Source organism: Cygnus olor, chromosome 2 (genome assembly GCF_009769625.2).
Source record: "Cygnus olor isolate bCygOlo1 chromosome 2, bCygOlo1.pri.v2, whole genome shotgun sequence".
NCBI lineage: Eukaryota > Metazoa > Chordata > Aves > Anseriformes > Anatidae > Cygnus > Cygnus olor.
In genome coordinates, this window is record NC_049170.1 from 26,342,859 (window position 1) to 26,365,797 (window position 22,939).

At 40.1% G+C, this 22,939-nt stretch overlaps 1 protein-coding gene across 8 annotated transcripts in view; it reads left to right on the forward strand.

Moving 5' to 3' along the window:
* PPP1R9A (protein phosphatase 1 regulatory subunit 9A) overlaps positions 1-22,939 on the forward strand; it is a 147,246-nt gene that overhangs the window by 69,734 nt on the left and 54,573 nt on the right. For all 8 annotated transcript variants that reach the window (XR_005817568.1, XR_005817569.1, XM_040549615.1 and 5 more), the window contains exons 3-5: positions 12,949-13,081; positions 13,572-13,692; positions 19,018-19,122. Coding sequence is in view for 6 of the 8 variants with exons in the window: in XM_040549615.1 (XP_040405549.1) it covers positions 12,949-13,081; positions 13,572-13,692; positions 19,018-19,122 (359 nt within the window). In the remaining 2 variants the exon portion in view is untranslated. The remainder of the gene's footprint in view (positions 1-12,948; positions 13,082-13,571; positions 13,693-19,017; positions 19,123-22,939) is intronic.

A 22,939-nucleotide genomic window follows, 5' to 3' on the forward strand; every position in this document is an offset into this window, starting at 1 on the left:
TCACTCAGTTATGAAGACAAAACTGAGACACAGCAACCTTAATAGCTGTGAAAGTTGTGGATTCCCCGAGAGCAGTGTTTTAGTAGCAGAGATCTTGCAAAGCCTGAGCAGGGTGAGCCTTTCCGAACAAGCAAGCTCCGTTCCTCAGTCTGCCTTTCAGCAAAAGATAAGTGTAACAATGTTCAGATACTACCTGGAGTTGCATACTGGAAGCACGGGAAATGAGTTTAAAATGAAAAAAAGAGCAGAGAGATGTTATAAAACATTGTGTGTTGAAATAATTCAGTATTTGCCATCGAGGGAACTGGTTTTGGGGGGATCAGGGGCTGTTGCCATGGGGAAATACCTAGAGGTTTTCCAACATTGCTTTAGAGGCATATTTGCCTGCAACACTCTAAAGGCCATAATTTGCTGCCTGCGTGGAAACGAACAAAATGATTTATGTCTTCTGTGTTTCTCATGGCATGTATGCTGTCCCAGAAGTTGGGTGGGGTGGGACTGCTGCTTGCCTAGGGGGCTCCCCCTGAGGGACCAGGCCAAGCCCTCTGCAAGGCCTCACCCCGACCCGAGCCAGGTCTCCACCTCACAGTTCTCTGTGCTCTGGATCAAGGTGGCAAACAAGGGTACGGGAATGGATAAGGAAGACTAGACTCCTCAGATCAGCTTTGTGTTTTTTATAGCTTGTTAAGTGCATAAGTATTAATTTGGTTTCAAAGGACCTGATCTTGTTCTCAAGTCCCCGAAACCCCCCGGAGAAGACTGTTGGTGCAGGGCTGCAGTCCCAGCTGTTTTCGACGGGCTTTTGACCAACCCTAAATGGATGCAGCGTGGGAAAGTTCCCATTCTGCCACTGCAAAGTTTATCCCCGTTAAAATTACAGCCTCCAGGAAGTTTTTTTTCAGCAGGAGTTTGCATTCAGTGGACACAGTTGGAGTAGCTCGCTCTTGAGCTGCAGGGCACCCTCTTTCTGTCATTCTCAACCTCTGTTTCTGAACTGCCCTCACCAGGAGTTGTGGGGCAGGCTGCTTCTCGGCTGCTTTTGTTCTGTAAGATCATTTGTTCAAGTATTGTTGTGGCTCTCTTTGCTTTGCAGGGATCTCATGTTCCAAAGTTTCTGAAGAAGAGGAATGTTGCTTGGCAATGACCATGAGGGTAATTAGCAGAGGGCTGGAGATTATCTCCCTCAGGGTCAGCAATACACACTGTTGCGGAAGAAAGAGGCTGAGGCTTTGAAAAATACACTTCAATAAAAAACACAGGTGAAGTCAGAGGGGTATCTGTGCCCCGCCCCCCCCCCCCCCCCCCCTGTACAGGAGACAGCAGTGCTGTTAACCCAGGCTCATTAATGGAGTCAAACAAGAATTGGTACCTAGAGAGCAATACTTCCACGCAACTTCTGTTTCGTAAGGATTGAACTGATTTTTTTTTCCTGACTCGGTGTTTTCAGAAAGGAACGAGTCCCTTCAAGCATGAGGAAAACTCACCCTACGAAAAGAGAGTTCTTTATCTCCACAATGATCATCCTTATAGTAGCACACACAATATAGAATATTTACATCTGAAAGGCTATTTATTACTTTAAAAATTTAACTTACCTTTAATGAGCAGAGTTGTATAGCAGTGATGTGAAAACTTAATATTTTCAGGTGATCTTTATCTCCTTTGTCATATAATATTCATTTCTAATGGCGCAATATAAACCTAATAGTGATCAGGAACATTTTTTAGGTTTATTCTATATTATTATTCTGTAAGATTAGATCTGTATTAACTTTGGTGTTACTCTTCAGCACCAGTGCTTATTTTTTACCTCCTAATTATTCTGACCTATCTTAATTAAGAGTAACAGCATTAAGTTTTCACATGGGGCACACATCTAATTTCTGACAGCAACGACTTTGAATTTTTCTGCTCTGTGGACAAATAGTTATGTAGATTGTAATAAAACTATTACATCAGCAACAAAACTAGTGCAAAATGGATAAGTAATAATTAGTAGGGTAGATAACCTCTCTGAATCTAGAAAATTACTTAATAAAAACAGATATTAAAAAAAAACACGCACACTTTGAACTGAGCCTCAAGTAGCAGTATGGGATGGGATGAAAATCCTATTTGAACATAGAAAATTTGAGTTTACAGAGAAACAGAAATCTGAAAATTTGGCCTTGTATTTGATGTAAAGGTGCCAAGAAGGCCACATTTTTATACCAATATGTCAAAGTTGAGCTACGTGGAGTTTTTATTGCATTCTATCAGAGAAAAAGGTGGGGCTGAGAAAGCAGTTGATACCTTTCACACAACGTGATCTTGGAGATAAGGACTGTTACTAGAAAAAGTAAGAGGTTTTGGTATTTATACTTGAAACAGAAAGAATATGTTAAAATATGTTTAGATTATTTTCTTAATTAGAAAATAAATTAACTGAAAATGAAGAGAATAAATAGGCTTAATGAGATTTGCCTTCTATCTTATAATAGTTTAATTTTATGAGTTACAGTAGAAATGGAAAATACCGGCTTCATGGCATAGCAGGTGTTAATATATTTTTATTCAATACTGTAATTCTGTGAAGTAATTTTGACATTTTTGAGTATATAATTTAGTAGTTACTGCTGATTTTAGGTTAGCGCCTGTATTTAGTAAAGCTCGACACGCTATGGATTTGGCCTGAAAATATAGCCAAACATAATCTTTTTAGAGAATATTGCAATTAAGATGTTATAAAGTACATTAAGAGGGGATAGGAAACAGATTTGTTGGGAGTGAGAGTTGTTTGTGCAGGGGTGCAGACCCAGGACAGCTGTTCCTATGCTGGAAGGACAGGCACCAGTGGTACCACTGCTCTCCCCTCCTCGGGGTGTTGTGATGTGTGCCTTGGCAGCTGTGCCTTCAGCAGGGCCAGAGATTCATCCTGTGTATGTTTCTGATCCTCTCCCCAAGTGGAGTTTCTTTTCTGGAATTTGGATGCACAGTCACGTATCGGCAGCACATCCTGTTTTTCTCTGGTACGCAAATATTGATGGATATTACTGAAGAAGAGAAGCCATTAGGGAGCAGTATTCCCACCTCTTGGATTAGCCACTGTAAGAGCATTACCTCAAACAAGTCATGCCTTTATTAAAAACCAGGACGTCTTATGTATTAAAGATACAGAATGAAAATTACGTTAAAGCCAGTTTTAAATATCCCAGCTCAGGTCATTTAATAACTTGAAGACAAGACCTGGCAGCCTGTACTTCTTAAGTATGCGAGGCTGCAGGAACAGAAGAAGGAGGAAAAAAAGATTTTGAAGAATGATTTGCTGAAAACATAAAACCTCAAAAGTCTGGAATAGGAAGCTTGCTAGAAAATTGGTAAAGCCAAATGATTGCCAAGATGCTACAGGACTGCTCAGAGAAGCTACTTGCCCTGGCAGGAAAGCTAATGGATGTTTTGCGATGCCATTCACAATTATGAAAAGTCCCTGCATTGAGATGTTTCTAAGTAGAGAAATTATCTCAAAGTTTGGTAGAAGAAATTGTATACTATTGACGAAATGAATAGTAATAAACCACTAGAAATAAATTATATTTACCCAAGAATTGCAAATGAATTCCGGTATGAAATTACCAGAGTATTAAGTACAGAGTGAAATGTACTGCTTTGCCTCAGTACCAGAGGACAGGAAGGCAGCAAGATAATACCGGTTTAAAAAAACAAGACTCCAGTGGAAGACAGAAAACCACAGATTGCTAGTTTATATACCGGGCAAATTGGTAGAAAGAGTTCTATAATAAAAATTATTGGAAACATGCACAGACTGTGTAATCATTTCATAGGGAGAAGTCATGCCTCACAATTTCATTACAGTACTGCGAAGGCTTTAGCGGGACAGAAGGTAAGCGAGATCTGGCTGGTACTCTGATATTTTTCAAAAAGACATTCACTGCATCTTCATTACTCTGAAGAAAATTAAACTGTCACCGGATTAAATGAAAGGCCATTGCCTGACGTAGTAACAGGTTAAAAGAGAAGAAGAAAGAGTAGGACAGGTTGTCACTTTTCATAATGAAGAAGGGTTACCAGTGGAGTGTCACGGTGATCGAGTTGTTTCAGTCTGTCTGGGCAAACGGTGAACAAAACTTGGTCACAAATTTGATGATGATGATCAATGTAGGAGATGTCAAATCTCACTGAAGACTTGCAGAAGAATATGACAGTGAAATCAAATCTGTCTATACTGGAGCATTAAGTGTCATGTCAATAAATATCATGTAATGCAGTTGGTGTAGTAAAAAGAGCTCTATTTATCTGCTCTGATGGGCTGTTACCTAACTGCTAACTCTCACAAAAGGGATTTGAAGTTATGCTGGAGTTCAGAGCAGGTGTACGCACAGGACTTAGGAGTGATCAGAAAGGTGTAAAATGTTAGGAAGTGCTGCAGTCCTAAAATCTAGCTAAGAGGAGACCTGGGGAGGAACAGATTTGGCCATAATTCAGGTAGCCAAAGGACAAGGGGTAATGGCCATAAAATGGGTCAGAGGAAGTTCCGCACCAACATGCAAAGGAACTTCTTCATAGTAAGGGTGACGGAGCACTGTAACAGGCTGCCCAGGGAGGTTGTGGAGTCTCCTTCTCTGGAGATATTCAAGACCCGTCTGGACGCCTACCTGGGCAACCTGCTCTAGGGAACCTGCTTTGGCAGGGGGGGTGGACCCGATGATCTCTTGAGGTCCCTTCCAACCCCTACAATTCTGTGATTCTATAAGCAGCTGTGATTCTACATATTTGACAGATTTCCATCCAACCATAAATGGTACAAATGTTTTAAATATCACTGTGTGAGAGCTTAAAAATGCTCAGGTAAGGGATTTGGAGTGGAAGAGCTATTCCCTGCACTGCTCTACATTGATGCATTCTTCTTGGAAGGACTCAAGTGCTTTAGCTGGGTTATTTTTAGTCCCTGCAGTCCCTTTGAGCTGATGCAGTTGGACCTCTTGATCTAACCCTAGCAAATGCAGTAATGAGGTCAGAGAGAATGAGCACCCTTTCCTCGTTGATAGCAGGAGATGATCCATCAGCACCACCAAAACAAATCCAATTCCGTGATTGGGCCTGAAACTGCCTTGTGTAAAATTGAAGATACTAGTTCGAGTGAAATGAGCTCAGAAATGAAGTCTGGCTGGCTGGCTGGCCGTTCATACTAGGAAGCAAAACCCCAGGTATGTCAGAGGCGTGACAGATGCCAAGTGATTAGCGGATGCATTGAGATGCCTGTGTCCCCGTGGGCAGGGTCGAGCACATGTGGGGGTCAGCGTCAGCCGGGTGCTTCTGCCCACGGGCTGGCCATACGCAGCACGGGCTGCTGCGGACGGGGGAGTGAAGCTGCATGGATGCCTGCTGAGATGTGGTGGCAGTGCTGCCAGGCAGTGCCACAGCTGTTTTTTACTAGGCATGGTCTTCAGGACCGTGCTAACAGCCAGAAGACTTGGTAGTGAGTGCTAGTTGGCTAAAAGAGTATCTGGAGATAATATTTTCCAGCTTTGCATCCAAAACTTGAATAGTTTGATCGTGCGTGGCAGCAGTTGCTCCTGGCGCTCTGTCATGTGTAAGAAGAGGTCTTTGTGGGATTGAGAAGTCTGGGGCCCAGATACTTTTAGGATTTCAGGGGCTAAAATATTCTGTACAGTTCTTTTTGCCAGAGTTTCAGGCAGCCTAGAACAGATCTTTCTCCTACAGAGCTTTCTGAGGGAAAGCCCAGACTTGATTTTGCTGTTAGACTATCAGTTTCTGTCAATATTGCAACTGTCTAATTCCCATCTGTGTCTCATCCCTGCAATTGCTTCTTGGGAAGATTCATCTCCTCGGTGCTTCCCCGCTGAAGCGTGTGTGACAGCTGATGCCCACGCAGGCTTTAGGGGAGCGCAAAGCCAGGGGGGTTGGAGGGAGTCTCTGGCGGCTCCTTCTCACTGACTCACTCCTTTTTGCTTTAACGAAGGGAAAACATCACAGGAAAAAAGGCTCTTTGAAAGAAAAGCAAAGAGAAATCACCTATTTCAGACATTGTCAGAGCTTCCTCTCCACTCTGAAGTTATACTGAAGGGAGATTTTCAAGCAGTAGATAACGAATGGTCAAACTGTGATTTTTTTCTCTTATTTAGCTTCCTAAGCACAGCAGGAGGGGTTGTCCTCAGCGCTTCGTCTGCATCCTGCCTTTGCAGTGTGCAGCACAGGAACACTCCTCCGAACTGCTTGTGCTTGGAGTGCAGCATAGCAGATCAGTGCCATGGCCATAAACACGTCTGATTCCTCGAATGACACTTGCTCTTCCTCACTTCTCTCCCCACAAGAGAATTTTTCGTCCTTAGTGGAGGAAGCCCAGCAGTCCAGTTTAGTATATTCTTAAAATAGGAGCTGAGAGTAAAATGACTGAAATAGCTTGCAACAAACCCGGAAACATAGCTGTTCTCCTCACGGGTGCTGGGGAGGTGCCATTGGCTGCTTTTGGAGACTTAAAGACCTGAGAAAGTATTGAAGGTGTCATCCACAGCTTGTACTGTTTTTTTCTGAATGTCCTTTGTCAAAATGGTGTAATTAATGTCTCCTCATTTGTATTCTTGCTACCAGTCAAAACAGAACTTGTCTGTGCAATCACTGAAACGAGACAGTCTGAAACTCCAGCTGTAGCTATAATTAAATTAACAATAATGCTTCTTGTACAGAATATTTATGATTTTCATCCATGTCTGCATTAAAGACAACTTCAGAGTTTTCATCTTTTCCCAAGGTTAATGGGGTGTACGTGGCAGAACCAGCAGAAGGAAATTGTTATTGCTATCATCGTAATGAAGGTTGACAGAGGATGCATCCGTAGCATCAGGCTGCTTAGTTCTCTTTAGTGTTTGTACCTTTCAGTTTTCTCCCAATTTTAGTGCAGGGCAAGCAAGTTTATTCACCTGGGGGAGAAAATGGGTGATGCAAAGGGTTAGAGTTTGTGCTTGTAAGATCTGCACTCCCCAAATACGGACGCTGTGCCAAGTTTTGTTCCCTCCATGTGAGAGTCCTCTGTCATTATCTCCACAGCTGGGGAGTCCTTTTATACCCTGCCACAAAATACATAGCACATCCTGGGGATACGTTATTAAAAGATAAACTACAAGGCATTTTTGTAATTGTTCACCTTCCTGCGTTGGATTTTTGCACAGTAATGTTGTATACCAAAAAGAACACCTGATCCTTCTCAGGGCTTCTTGCCAGGATGTGGAGGGAGATGATTTATTTGTGTGCTGCTGCTTATGCAAGGAAGATAGGGAACAAAGGTGTGCCAAATTTTTCAAGTTTTAAAAATAGCACACAAGGAGGTTCATAATTATCACTATGCTGGAGTTTGTTTTGTGTACTAAACCGATGAGCATCAGGTGTTTCTCTGGGAAGGCACATTCATTTTCTTGATGCTATGTGGCTGCTGTAGCAGCAACCATGGCTCCATACAAGACCCATGAAACCAAAATGTGACCTGTGGAAAAATGAGAGGATTTCGGATCATCCCTTGCTTTTTATACCTGCCTGAAAATCTCAGTTCTGCGCAACGAGACAGGAGGTGCCTCCTGTTAGGTGTTAGACACCTGTTAGGTGTCTTTGGTTGTTCTTGCCCAAGGACGGTGACGAAAGGAAAAGAGGAGGTGGTTACGTTGTTGTGCAGGTTTGAGGAGAGGCGTCAGCATTATTTACTGTTCATAAAGGCCATACCAGTCTCTTTAGCTGGCGGGTGCCATTCTCTGCTCCCTGACAACTCTGCATCAACCAGAGAATACTTTTGAAGATTAACCGACGATGGCAAGCTCAGCTTGTTGGTGTCCAGCAGCAGCACGTACAGTAGCAGCGACGATAGGTCTGGGAGCACAGGTCGTAATGACTGGTCCATTGCCTAGCATCACTTTAAAAACGGCCTCTTACAAAACAGGTAAACAGAACCTTTACCCTGAAGTTTTAGAAATAAGAAAATGTTGGGGAAAAGCAGCAATTCCTTGTTCTTACGTGGCATTGTTACAGTGAGGTAGTGGCTGTGACAACTACTCCCTGTCCCAGAACTGATGCCTGAGGCATGACTTACTGGCAATGTCCACTGGAAGTGTTTTGTGCCATTTTCTGCTGTGCTGCTTTCCCGTGCGTGGTGATCCAGCTGACTGGGTTGGATCTTAGGTGCTGTTTCTAATTTCTGGACAGAGGCATGAGGAATAGGCATTATCACAGCAACAGCAACAGTGGGTGGAAGGCATGGTTTCATAGCAGGCATTACTCAGTGGTCACCAGCATATGTTGGAAGTTGCCCCTGAGCTGGAATGACCTGGTGTGATCACAAGCTGTGCGTAAGAGAGACTGTTTGCGAGTGTGTCGGAGACTTGTGTGACTGCAGATGTGGTAGAACAGCTGCTGCAAAGAGGTACTACAGCCCGTCAACACGCAGCTCACGCACAGCTCCTTCCCTTTAGCAGGCACTAGTCCCTGGGTAAAAAGCACGGACAGCCAGGGAGGTGTCAGAGCCTGGGCCAGGGATCAGGTCTTACTCCCTGGCACAACATGCCAAGACAGTATAAACATATCCAGGGCATACTCTGTCTGTTTGGGACTTTGTTAACACACGAGATGAGTCAGTTTTTATGTTGCAGGGTTTACAGTATATGACACTAATAACATGGTTAACATAGCACTGAGCTGGCTAGTTGGGAGGACAGCACATGTGGTTCTTCGTAGCTCATCTCCTTTCTTACTTCCTTAAAATTTGTTACTACCTCCTGATTACTGCCAGCATATTTCTGTAAAGATTCTTGCTACTGAGAACTACAAGAAAACGCTCCTAAATTGGTTTCCGATATAACTTCTCCTTTTCCCCAGACGAATCGGTTTCCAACTGCTGTTGTGTTTTCCAGATCTTATTCATTAAAAGGAGTGCTGGCTCCAGAATGTTTTTCTTTCTCTGAATTAGGATCTGCAACATGTATTGTTACAGTTGGTGATGTGTCTTGTAGACTGTGCTCTATCTCTGCTCTTGGAAAGAAAAGCAAGTGGTCACGTATGTGTATGTATGCTTTCACTGGCGGTGCCACCCAGGGTGCCCGTCAGTAATATTTGCTTCTTGGATCATACAGTTTGTTGTTTTTTTGGTGCCAGATGACTTGTTGATGACCCTTTCTCTTTCACATTAGCAAAGACAGAAGAAGTATGTTCTGTTAACAGTCGTGTTTGGGTGAGCCAGTCAGTTCTCCAGGGCTTGTTGGTCTTGACACGCATGTTTAGCCTGAGTATCGGTTAGCTTGTCGCCGTCGGTGGGTTTTGATCTCCTGTGCTTATGAGTGTTTTTGTAAATTCTTGTAAATGTCAAAGATAAATTCCATGAAAACTTGCTTTTTCTAAGTACTCAGAGGTGCGAACACAGATTAAGATGATGTATTGAGCACTCCTGAAAAAGAGCTTTCTTTAAGTAACAGCTCAGTAGACTTTCCGGAAGTGGTACTGAACCAGTGTGAGGGCAAAACCAGCTTTGGTAAATCAAGGGCATAGGAGAGTTGCTGTAAATCTGCAACTCCATGCATGCTCTAGGAAATATAGTGGTGACAGACTTGGTGAAGTAGGCCTACTTAAGCTAAGCATACTTTGTGGGGGAAAAACCATAACTTTTATATTTTTAGCAAACTGAAGTCTTGACTGACAGTTCTCATGTCTGTACGAACAAGCGGTTCGTTACTATGGGGGATAGACTGTGTCACAAAGAAAAAATTTCCAACCACGAATTTCCTTTTCTTAGTTTTAATACCTGTAGATTCATTTAATAGAATCAGTCAACCATTAAATGTGATCGTGCAAAATGAAATAAATGACATAATAGAATTTCCTCTTTCTTCCTGTAAAAACACATGTTGAGGGCAATGGGCAAGGTCGTATGACCAATACACAAAATATGGTGAGTTAACGCCAGATAGGAAACACAGACTCTTTTACCTTGATGCTATCAGTGATCCTATGGCCTCATTTTGAATGCTTAGATAAGAAAATGGAGTGGCATGTTGTATTTAAAGACAATGGTAACAGTACTCACCACCAGTACTGTCTTTAATTCACTTCTTGTGTACAAATACAAATATTCCACAGAAGTAAGCAAGATCCTGTAAGCCATGGTCTAATCTGGTCTAATTTTGTCTAATCTGGTTCAATAAAGATCATCCCAAACAAGAGGTTAAGATATGATTTGAGGCTTTAAAAGAAAATTATCCTGAAGCATATCCAGTCTCTTTGCAACAAATGTGAAGCTGCTGCTGAAATATACTAATGGCGGTCATTGAACAAAAGGAAACAAGTGGGGCCAGTTAACATGATGAAAAAGAATCGAGAAATAAACAAACTCATTTTGTGATAAAATCTTTCCCCATACCTCACCCTCATCTAATCTTTGTGTTCTGCAAGCAATACTTACCTGCCTCTCTTGCCATCCTTCATCAGCTGGTGACTGTATCTCCATTTCCCTTGATAACATCCATCTCTGTTCTACAGTTGAAACATGCGTTTCTCTCTCTTATCACATTGATAAATTAGACAATCCAAGCTAAACCCACAGCAGTACTTTTTAATCTGTACTTGCTTTTGTGACTCTGCTGCATTTCAGACCTAGGGGCTTTGTCGTCGAACCATAGCTCACTAAAGTTTTAATTGGGTATAGCTTCACTGATTGATCCTTATGCTGATTGTCAGTGTAAATAAGATTGGATTTGGACCCTGTAGTGCTAACAGTCATCTCTAGAAGTACTTCACCAAGAAGTTGAGGTGCCGGGGAGTAGGCTTTTGATCTAGTCTTGTGTCAGGGAAGAGACCTGTGCCATGAACAGGACGCCCTTTTGTCCTGTACCTACTTCTTTTTCACTACATATGGGCTACATACATTAGATCTGTGGGTTGCTTTCTAGCTTGCCATTGCCTACATAGAAAAACATGTTCATGATTTTTCCTCTCTTCAAGTGTTCAAACCCACAGAGAAGCAGCAAGCAGCAATATGTAACGTGAAGAATGCTTTACCTTGTGTAAAAGAGGTCTCTGAAAAACAGAGAGCAACAAAAGACTCCTCAGAATTCCTCTGTCAGGCTGTTAAGTGCACAGGGACGCCCTCTGTTCTGTTTCTCCATTTCAACTGGCGGTGCAAACGCTGAGTGGGGCTAACAACAGGAGCTGCAGGTAACGCATCAGTCATGGCCTTCACAGAGCACGGGATGCGGATGCAGTCGGTGCGTCCCCAAACAGAAGTCTAGGGAAAGGCTTGAAAGCAGCAGTACACAGCATTTAGTGCGTGACTTGTTTTCCTTATCTTTTAGATATATTTGTGAAGGCTTCTTAAGATCATTATTTAGTTAAAACAGAATTTTTCTTGCATCAATATTGCTAAAAAAACAATACAAGATATATTTGTGGGTTCTTGTAAAACGTTCGTCATGTCAGTTTTCTTGGAAGAGGCAATTTGTTAAACGTTTCCCATTGATGTAAAGCACAGGAATTAAAATTTCCATAGAGTACAAATATATTTTCTGCTTCAACAACAACTTTTTGTAAATCTGGGAGGTTTTTTGCAGCTGTTTTGTGTTAGCCATAACACAAATGCTGTATTTGTGGTAGTGTAGAATAGTATTTTGTACTGCAACATTAATATATTCACTATTTAAGAGAACTTAATGTGCAGTAAGTTGTTACAACAGCTTTTCGATGAGAACTTTATTGCATGAGACAGTTGTATCAGTACTTGCATGTGGTTGCTTCCTATGTTTCCCAAGAGTATTTGTAAGGTTTCCTTGGCACTGCTATTAGTTTATAGGTGATGGAGGGTCTGCCAAGCAAACCTGGCACAGATTTATCTACCTTCTCTGGGACAGTCAGTTTCCCCCAGTGAAGGTATATCATCACTGTTTCTTCTTTTCACTTGGCTTGTCGCTTAGATGGAAAGCAGGATTATTTTTTAAAAATTTGTTTTCTCTAAGTATGAAGTACATCCATCTGGTTCCAGAAATGGAGTCAGTTGCTCACAGCCTCTGTTGACAAACAGCTGGATAGGAGAGACACAGACTCTGGGGTCAGTAGCAATGTAATCTACTGTCATTTTTTTTTCTAAATTCACTTTTGTTGTCATTATCATTGAAACGCACTCAAAAGAAACCTTCAAAGTTGTTTCACATGATTAATTATGATGTTTACCTCTGTTTTTCTAGACTGCCGTCTGAGGTATTGTATCTCTTACTATCTGTCTGTATTCACTTATCTGCATTTAGCAGCAACGGATTAAACACCAGTCTTTGTTCTTGAAATAGGTACCTAGTTTGTATTGAAAGTCCATTGCTGTCTTTGACGAGTGGAAGTGGCAGGTGAGCCTCAGGAGGAAAGGAGCTCAGCTCCTGGCATGGCTGTGGGCAGCAAGCCGGTGTCCTGGCTCCGTAGGCAGCTGTTGAGTAGCCTCTCAGTGCAGCTATATGCAAAAAAAAAAAGGCTTCCTGCCACCTTCTGAATAGCTGTGTAGCTATACACCATGGTGCAGCTTTTTACACTGTGAGAGAAACTGTGATAGAGCTAAACGTGGCTACGTAATAGAATCTTCTGTAGGGTGCCTGAGAAGAGGAAAGAGGAGATATGGAAAATTATTTTTCTTTCTCTGACTTAACAAACATAATACAGTGTGGGACTGAAATTCAGTAAAATTATTACTACTAATAATGAGTATTCTTTCATTATTGCCAAATGTGGGCAGTTAAGTGAATTAGGTTGGCAAACTCTGGCATCTGAACTATGAAAACAAGCTTTAGAAGCCTTTTTCTGAGCCTTTAAAAAAGCCTTTTCAAACTCTGCAACATCACAGGGCAAAAGCAATAGCTATTTTCATAAATTGGCACTTTTTCTGGAGTAGATAGTTGAGTGATTTTTGGTCTGTTTCCACAGGTTTTCAATACATATTCCAATGAAGACTATGACAGAAGAAATGATGAAGTTGACCCAGTAGCTGCATCAGCTGAATATGAACTTGAGAAGCGTGTGGAAAAGCTAGAGCTCTTCCCAGTTGAACTAGAAAAAGGTATGTAGCCTGAGTGTCCCTTCCTGTTAATGTGAAACCTATCTACAGGTCTGAGGAAGTCCACTCATGCTTACACAGCCTATCCTGCACTTCCATGAATCCATTTTAATCACCTGGGCTTTTTGGAGTTCAAGATTTTTTTAATAAGGAATTAAAGAAGCAGTTAACAAACATGCAATTCTTTATTTTCTTAAGAAAATTGTTTCGTGTCACTCCCCTAACACATGATGGCACACAGTGGTTTATGTGATGTTTTTGTTCTCCACTGGCAGAATAATCTTGACTGTTGTTCTAAGCTCCTCATAAGGCAAAGGCAATATTTTTTTGTGCAATTAATACAATAGAATAACAAGACTTTGAAAGGGAATCTAAAGGAATTAACATTGTTTACATGGAAAACCGAGAAGAACCAAAGCATAAACGTTTACCTACCAAGTAACTATATAAATCAAATGTAAGAAGTTTCTGCCTTTGCTTGTCTTTTTCACAGATGAAGATGGACTTGGCGTAAGCATTATTGGAATGGGAGTCGGAGCAGATGCAGGCCTTGAAAAACTGGGAATATTCGTCAAAACAGTAACAGAAGGTGGGGCAGCAGAAAGAGATGGCAGGTAAACTAGATTCAATATTTGGAAACTTTTCCGGCAATAATTATTATGTGTTATGGTTTTCTTCAGAAAGAGTTGTTAGTTTAATGTGTATCATGATAACTGAAAGCTGTAAAATTCTGAGACTTTATTGGTATGGTTCAAATACCTGAAGCGATATATGAAAAGACACTAGTTTGGTGCAAAATTTAAATGGTTAGAGAACAGATTTGCGAAGAATGTGTGTTTGTGACTGCCTGAAAAGCAAGATGCTTTAATGTGAATAAAGCTGGAGATTCCAAATTGTACATTACTTTTGAAGATAGGTTAGTTTTCAAAGGTTTTGAGGTCCCACGTTCTTTTGGCTTCAAACCAGCTTTAAATAATCAGTACTTATGAAAAAGAGTTCTGCTCAACACGTGGTTAGGAAAATAATTTGGTGTTTCTGAGCTATTAACTTTTATTAAGTGCACCTCCCTTTCAAGCTTACTAACATAGATTGCTACTTTGTATTTCTAAATATGCATACTTCTCCAAAGTTCAGTTTTCACCCCTGCAGCACTGAAACTGCATTACTTGATGGCAATAGGAAGCTGCACCATAAATCTTGCCCGTTAAAGGAATGGGTTGGGTTTTGTAGTCTTCTACAATGCTCATTGAAAACCTGTCTGCTTGTAGAATTGTTTACTTGGTATGTGCAGTTCAAAGAATTTCATTTGAACATACAGTATTTCTTACCGTATGGGGTAGAGTTGTCTCTGTATTACACAGTACCTGCCACAATCAGGCCATAATTTCTCATTAGAAGTTAGAAAAGCACTTTACTGTGTAATCATTTAATGATAAAAGGTATTCTTAAACATCTTCCAATCCATATAATTCATTGTTTTATTCCTTTGCAAATTTGCATACAATTAAAATATTACTTATCTGATATATTATTATGCATTCTCTACTTATATAAAAACAGACTCATATAATGTTTAGTAATAGTAGTTATAATACTAACCACAATTACAGGTAAACAGAGTAAAAATAAACTCTAAATTAAAGTCTGTGCTGTCTTCTAAAAACTATATTGCAATAATACTTTCCTTACTGATGAATACCTGTAACTTTTCATCCCGTGCAAAGTATGGAAGTGGTGTGTATTACCCATTCTGTGTACTTAACATGCCAGCCAGAAGGTTGTTCTGCTGTGGAAGCCCTACACAAATTAAATCAGAAGACTCTACCTGTCAGGGGGTTGCAGAGTTTAATAACATTGCTCTGAAACTATTAAAGCATAGCCTTTTCCAGAGTGGGCTTGCAGGTATCTTAACAGATTTTGGCAATAAGACTCCAGCTTGAATGCCAAGTACTGATTTATCACAGGTTTAAAAAATCAGGAAAGGAAGCAGAGAAGCTGACACCTCAAGATGTCATAAATTCATTCATTACTTTAAATTTAAGTGAAAGTTTTTCTGAAAGGTATGCTCGAGCTCAGCCAAAAGGTATTAAGCTCACTACCAGCATTCTGTGTGAAAATCTATGGTTAAAAATCAGAGTAGCTCACACCTGGTCTGTGATGATCTGTATTATTCACATTATTCACATGTTTGAGTGGGCTGCAGAAGTTAATGTTCAATTACCAGGCTCTTCTTTGATTACCCTAGATGGCTTCTGAAAGGAGCTTGTCAGCTGAGAAAAAAAAATATATGTTTCTTAGGCTATTCTAATATTTGTGTTGGTTTTCAACTGGCTGAATGTTCAGTCAGCTGAGAAATAGAGCTCTCATTTTCCTTGAGAGCCTGACTGATCATTCTCTTGAGAAGGGGATATGTAATCCTCTCAGTCAGGAGCAGCCGGTGCTGTAATAAAGTGCATCAACTGTAAAGGGTCCTGTTAACTTCATCTTTGTGAAAAGCCCAGTTAATCATTAACACTGATAGCAAATCAAAGTCTCCAAACAGGAAATGAAACTGTATTTCAGTGGTTGGATCAGATACTCTGAATAATTGAAGAGCAATCGTCAAGCAGTCTCTCTGAAGCTATCATTTTAAGTATTACGATAAATTGCAATAAATGGCAATACATAAATTATTATTATTAAAATAAATTGCAATAAATAAATTACAGTAAATGGCCTTAAGTTGCACCAGGGGAAGTTTAGGTCGGATATTAGAAAAAATTTCTTCACTGAAAGGGTTGTGAGGCATTGGAGCAGGCTGCCCAGGGAAGTGGTTGAGTCACCATCCCTGGGGGTATTAAAAAGACGCGTCAATGTGGTGCTTAGGGACATGGCTTAGTGGTAGACTTGGCAGTGCTAGGTTAGAGGTTGGACTAGATGATCTTAGAGGTCTTTTCCAATCTAACTGGTTGTATGATTCTGTGATTCTAATATCTGTAGTATAATTCCCGTTGTTTATTGCAAGACCCATCAAATCATGATAGAAAGTACTTGGAGACCCAGAATCCATACAAAAGGGTTTCTCAATACTTGAGAAGCACAGGCTTGATTCAAGTTGATAAAAACAAACAGGTAGTAAGTATGTAGCTGTCATATTAAAAGGCATTTTGTGGCAGTCTTTAAACAAGGAGGGTGCTTTGGGATAAATCCGAATGGAAACACATTAATAAGTGTGATTATTAATAGTGTGTAAAATAGAAAATCAGTCATTAGAGCAAAGAAGAAAAATAAAGTCTTGGCTAATTTGATAGCTTTTTCTTTCAAGTGAACATGGTGATGAGTCATTTCAGAGTATTTTGAGAACATCAAGAACAACTGTTTTGAAACATTGCATAGTTACTAACTTGAAAAATACTCTGAACTTTGCTTCTGCACAGGTTACATTTTTCAGTTCATCACACACAGCAATAGTTAGGCAAGTATTTATTTGACTTTAGTTGGTTCACTTCTATAGTTGCTGGTTTACTGAAGTGCTGCTTTACATAGGCGGAGATTTAAGTCATGGTCATTAGAAAACAATTATCAGAAAAACTACCAATTTCATTAGTGATAAAAGCAGTTAAGCCTTTATAATTGAGGCTTTGCCAAGCTGAGTCTAATTCTTGTTTCATGTTGGATTTGAGAGACAGAAGAAGCCTAGAGCTCCAGGTAGAGGGGGCTGTAAAGGGGCTTTCCAACAAAAAAGGGGAAGGCTCCTCAGGGAATAGGGCTGTGAGAAGATTTTGGTTAGAGGGTGGCTTGGGTGGCTTGTTTGGTGCTCCGCCTGCGGTGTAGGTTAAGACTGGGTTTGGATACAGGGGAAGTATCCAGTATGGGAGGGGGCTGGAGGCGGGCTGCCCGCAGCAGAGGGAAACTACCAGGAGAAAGTGGCTGTGAGAGTGATTTAGTCAGGGCAGTGCAGCAACTACATGGCAACAGACAGGGAACTTCTTTCTGAATTAAACATAATTATATAATTTGAATGCTAATTATGTTAATTGCATGTTGTGTGATATATATGCATGCTTATGTATAATTAAAATATGTGTATGTATCAAAAGAGAGGTTCGGAAGACAATGGTCATAAAAATAAGAGCTGGAAATGAATTTAGGAGCTGTACAGGCAAGAAAGGAGAAGCAAAATATGAAAGACAAATGGAATCAGTCAATTGCAGTCTATGGACAAAGCCGCAGACAACAGTTCTCTAAGATGACATTTCCTCACCTGAAATAGCGTGCTGTGTGTCTGTGTGAACAGTACTAGCATTGCATAGTGAAGTTTGTAAAGTTTTGGAGCTGAACTGCCGTTACAAAGGAATCTATTCTTCCACCATTTAGTTTTCAGCCAAGAAGGTGACAGCTTCCCCCTCAGTAGGCACCAGCTTCTTAAACTTCCTTTCCTAGAACACCTGCTGCCATCTGACTGCTCCTCGTGTTTGCTAAATTACAGTAAAAATATTAATTTTTACAGTATCCAAGTACAATAGATACCAATGTAATAGGTGTATTTTTTAAACGCTTCACACACACAAAAAGAATAATTGAGATTTAAATGCCTGATGTGATTTTCAAGATAGGAGTTTCTTATGTACAGAAGGGAGAACCGTCCTGGAACACAGTGACATTCTGTGTTGTGAGGCTGCCAAAGAATAAATCCTATAATTCTTACTCATCAGCAGAGTCCCAAGAACTGAAGACACTGCTTGAACACATGTACAACTGCAAAGCATCGGCTCAGACTTTACAGTGAAATATGTTCCCCAAGTCAAAATGCTTCAGCCTCTTTCAAGGCCTCTGCTATGAAAATGTGTCTTTGAAAAGAAATCTTATCACTAAGATATCCTAAGAAATTAAATAGCTTTATTTAGTTAGTTTCATATAATTTAAAGTGAAATTTTTCAAAGCTGTTTCTTGATTGCTTTATAAACCGTATTGTTTGGATCAGTAACATCCGTGTAAGTACTTGAAAATTGCTCACTTTGACTAGTTCTGGATGCTTTTTCTTTTTTTTCTTTTTTTCATTTTTGAAGCTGTAGGAGTTTGTGTATCTCTAGAGGACAGTTTAATATAGTAGTCCTCCTTCCAAATATTTGTAATCCAGATGATTCTTATGCCAGCTCTAGGGACTTCAGAGCTATGCCTGTTTCAGATAAAGCAGCGCTTTTTATATTCCTCCTAACTTTTCCTGCATCGAACAGTGTATCAACTGTAAATTGGTATTTGGTTTCACACAGATAGTCCTTGTTAAAACACCCCTAGATCTTATTGTTGTGTGCTCCATGATCGCTCTTACTTTGGGAATTCATCTTTTTGAAGCAAGTTAGATGAAATATTTTAAGACAGTAGGTCACAATTAAGTCTGATGCATAAGCTCTTTTCTCTACAGATGAGCAGGTTGTTTTAGTTAAATACCACATTTTTTTCCATTAGCGTGAAATACCAGAGCTATGTCTTATGCTGTTTTTCAAGATTGGCTTCGGAAAGAATGATATAAGAACTGTTCAAGTATCTCATTTAATTTAAGTCATATGACAAATGCAAGAATTTGTATCGCTGTATTTATATACAGGGAAAATGACTGGATGATTGATGCAGTTAATTGTAGTGGTAACTTTGAACCTGGATTTATGATATTTGCAAGGGCAGACAGATACATTCTTCATTGCTCCCTTGCTAATGTTTCCTAGTACTTGCCAATATTATGTTGGAAGGCACAGTCTCAATTCAGGGAAGAAAGTCTTTTGATTTGAGTGTGTGATATTTACCTCAGTCATTTTATGAATGACTTTTGTGTTTAAAGTCTTTGTTTAAAATCTAATTTAAAAAGAGAAAAAAAAAAAAAAAGATCTGTGTGCTAAGTTTTGCTGAGAATTCACCAGGAACTCCGTAACTTATTTATATATTTGTTTTTCCTCTGAAAGGATCCAAGTGAATGACCAAATTGTGGAAGTTGACGGCATCAGTTTGGTTGGTGTTACACAAAATTTTGCTGCAACTGTTCTTAGAAACACCAAAGGAAAAGTCAGGTGAGTATTTTAGAAGTAAGAAGTGGTGATTGAGTGCTTGAGATTACCTGGTTTCTCTAATAGGAGAGTTGGTCTGTCTTGGTAGAAGCAGAGGTTTTTGTCCCTTCTCTGCTGGCCACACTACTGCCCCAGGGCTGGAGGAGTAAGGTAGTGACCCGCCAGGGCTCCCCAGTGCAGGAACAAAGGCACTGGGCACTGTAGCGTTGAGAGTACTGACTTGATTAACAGCCCAGTATTCTTTCACTGAGTTCCCCGTGTCCCTACACCATCTCTGGGATTCTGACTGTCTGATCCTAGGCTGTGGTTAATTGAAAGGCATCACTGCAAGTATCTGTAAAATACTTAGTAGCCTAGAAAATCAATGTAAATATGACTGTGAAGTGTTTGTAAATGAATAAGAACAGTGTTTCCTGATAAATGAACTGTTTTGCCATTTAAAAACATATTCTGTCACATAGCTTTTCTGCTTAATAGCTTGTTAATTTCAGCAAACATTTAACTCTACAAAATAATTTCAGGATTATCTTTGGCATATTGCAAAGCAGCAACCATTCTGTAGGCACCCTTCAGTTTGCTCTCCAAATCCTCTCTAGTGAGTACAGCTGAATCATTTAATTGATGAGTTTGGGGCTGACTTCTTTTGAACCATGACTAAACTACTGGATGTAAGATGTGCAGTCCCCCCCAGCCGGTGATGTTAAATGCAGGTTTCTACAGAAACACCAAGTCTGTTCCGGCACAGCATTAAGGAATAATACTGGAATGTGGATTCTGCAAAGTGTTGTGGGAGTGGTTGATCAAGTTTTTTTTTATAAAAGAGATTATTTAGGGAAAAAAAATCTTGCAAATTATAGCATAATTACAGGTGAATATATTTTTGTGTAACATTTAGGGTTGTAGCTACATGGGTCATATTTCTGTGAAGACACACATGCTGTGAGTGTTCCTACCAAGTTGACTATAAAAATGAGTATCAACTTTATTAGGTTTCTGCAGAGCTGGGACGTCTGAACATAAAATCCTTATGACAGAGAATAATGTCTTCTGTGTTTCAGTACACGAAGCAAATGTTACATGTATTTTCTGTTTGATGTTTTAACTCAAAAAAAGAACAAAAAGAAAAAGGTAAGTACTCACATAATCAGCTTGGTCTGTGAAATTATTATTGAATAAGTTACAGAATAGAATACTTGCTTCTATGGAAAAATAATGGGTTTGGAGGAAGGAAGAAAAGTGAAGTGATTTTCACACAGAATGCTCCCAGAATCTTCTCATGGTATATAAATTACAGTCAGACTGGTTGTAATCTAGACCCTTTTGTCATAAAATAACGTACTGCAAAAGTGTTTCTCCATTGCTGTTGAGCTCACATTGTCAAGAATACTAGGTAGGTATCCTGTGTGCAAGGATCGCTGGTTTCTGACAGGTCTCATTTATCAAGGAGAGATGCGTGAGCTTCTGTATTTTCCTCATAAGTAAGCTTAAGATACTGTATTTTCACAGGAAAAATGACAACATGCATTTGTATCACAACCAGATTTAAAAAAAAAATCACTTTAGTATTAAATTTAAAGTAAAAATTATACTTAAACATTATTAAATAAAATAGATGTGTAAGGATCTGTGTGCATACTGGCATGCTGTCTGGTTAGCAGCCTCTTACTAATATATACATAATTAGACGAAAGAAATGGTTAGAGTGTGGTGCAACTGCCTCTATTTTTGCTTCATTTAAAACTTAATGGAAAAAAAAAAAAACAGAAAGATTACTCTTCTGTTTTACACAGACTGGCTGAGAAATGCATGCTTTTTTTCCTGGTTTCCTGTAAACTGGGAGTGAGACTTGATGATGTTGCAAGCATTGTGTGGCATCAGTGTCCTGCCCAGGTTCTGGTCAGATCCTGATGGCTATGCTGTCAGATGCTCTGCTGACAGTAATGGACCGTGTTGATTTTTAGCTGTTCAAAATTAGAAATGGTTCCAGAAAGTGTTTATTTTTGGAGACAGAGATTTCAGGATGTTTTGATGGTTTTGTTTTTACTGTAGGTTTAAACGTTTACTTGTTAAGTAAGCTAGAGCTAATATTGATGAATTTAGATATGAAAGGAAGTAATGCATTTATATCTTGCTGACTGATTTCCTTTCGTGTACGATACCAAGGCCCTGCGTGCTATGTGTTTTGTGGAGAATGGTTGTTTTCTGTCAGATCCTCTTTCCCAGGTACACCTGTGGTAGAGCTGAGATGGAAAAATCCTTGGTGTCCATGCTGTTCGAACTGGAACCTGGGAGCAATATAAGAGGATCTTTTGGGCAGGCTCCCTCACACACCCCCAGCCATTAGTTGCTGCCTGCTGGAAGTGTGAAGAGCCATTCTAGTGGCCTCTGAGTGCAGTCTTTCCCTTCACAGCTGCCATTAATAATCCATGTCATTGGGGGAGGCAGGAGTACTGGAAAAGGTTGATTGCATCTCTGGAGAAGAAGAGAGCAATGACTTGCTGTATGACCTGTTGGCTTTCCTGATGTGGGTGTCCACTCTGAAGTACAAGTGGATAGGCAACGTACACTCACACACCCAGCCCAGTCCAAGACAAGGCAGCTTCATGAATCCGTCCCTCACAGGAGAATTTGCACACGTACTTACCTCACCTGTGCTATTCAACGATGTCAGTTCAGTGAGTTATATGGAATTGCTTTAATAAGCATAGTTATTTTAGTGATTATTGCATAAATGTGTGTGCCTTTCTTCTGCCTGGTATCCTGCACACACACAGAGGTTGGTGTGCGTTTCACTGGCATCACCTTCTGCTTGTAAGCCATAGCATTACATACACACAGTTGTGTTCTCCTGAATCTAGTCAAAGTGCATGCTAGTTTTTGTAGTGAGGTTTATTATATGGGATCAGCTGCAAGAAAAGGACATTCATGAATGGAATGACACTAAAGCCACTTCTTAATTTTTTACAATAAATGCAGTCAATATCTCTTCGGGAAGCTTGCATAATGCCAATACTGAGTGATTTATTTTTCTCCTTTGAGCCTTCTGAACATTTTGAATTATCCTGACAGTGAAAGTCATTGACCTAGAATAGATTTTGCAATGTTTCTGCCAGAAAAATGTATCCAAACTGTCTGTAGCTGACATAGTAAGGAATCTGTGAAAATGAAGACATGACTTTTACCTTTTGAACTGTTCTAGTTGAGGGGGAGGGGGAAAACGAGCAAATATAAGCATCTATTATTATCTCGTTCAGCGTTTTGAGCACTGAACTATTTGGAAGAGTTATCATACCATAATAGAAGATCATTGGCCAAACCAATTTGGCTTCTCTAATAACAAATTCATTTACTCTTTCTTAGAGTGTTTTATAGGGAGATAATAAGCACCCACCAGATGGAGTCTGGTAACCTATGAGACGAAGGAAGGAGAGGGAATTCTTCCATAATCCCAGCTGGCAATCAGCTTCTGTCTTTAGGGCTAAGAATTAGTATCCCCGTGACTCTAATCTGGCAAATGCAACTATGAATGTTATTTTAATTCATGTAAATATCAAGTCTTCTTTGTAATTTTGCTTAACTGTTTAGTTTACTAATATCTTTGATTGTGTAAAGGAGGAATTTTCTTTTGAAATATGTGTTATTTTTCTATTTCATTGAGTGTCGCCCCTTCTCTAATAGGGTTCATGGAACAGTCAGAGGGCAGCACCAGACTAATGTGACTAATTGGTCAGTGCGTCTTCTGACCCATTTAGGACCTAATCCATCAACACGAAGTTTGCAAGTGGTGCCTCCTTTCATGAAATATAGGGTAAGGAGGCAA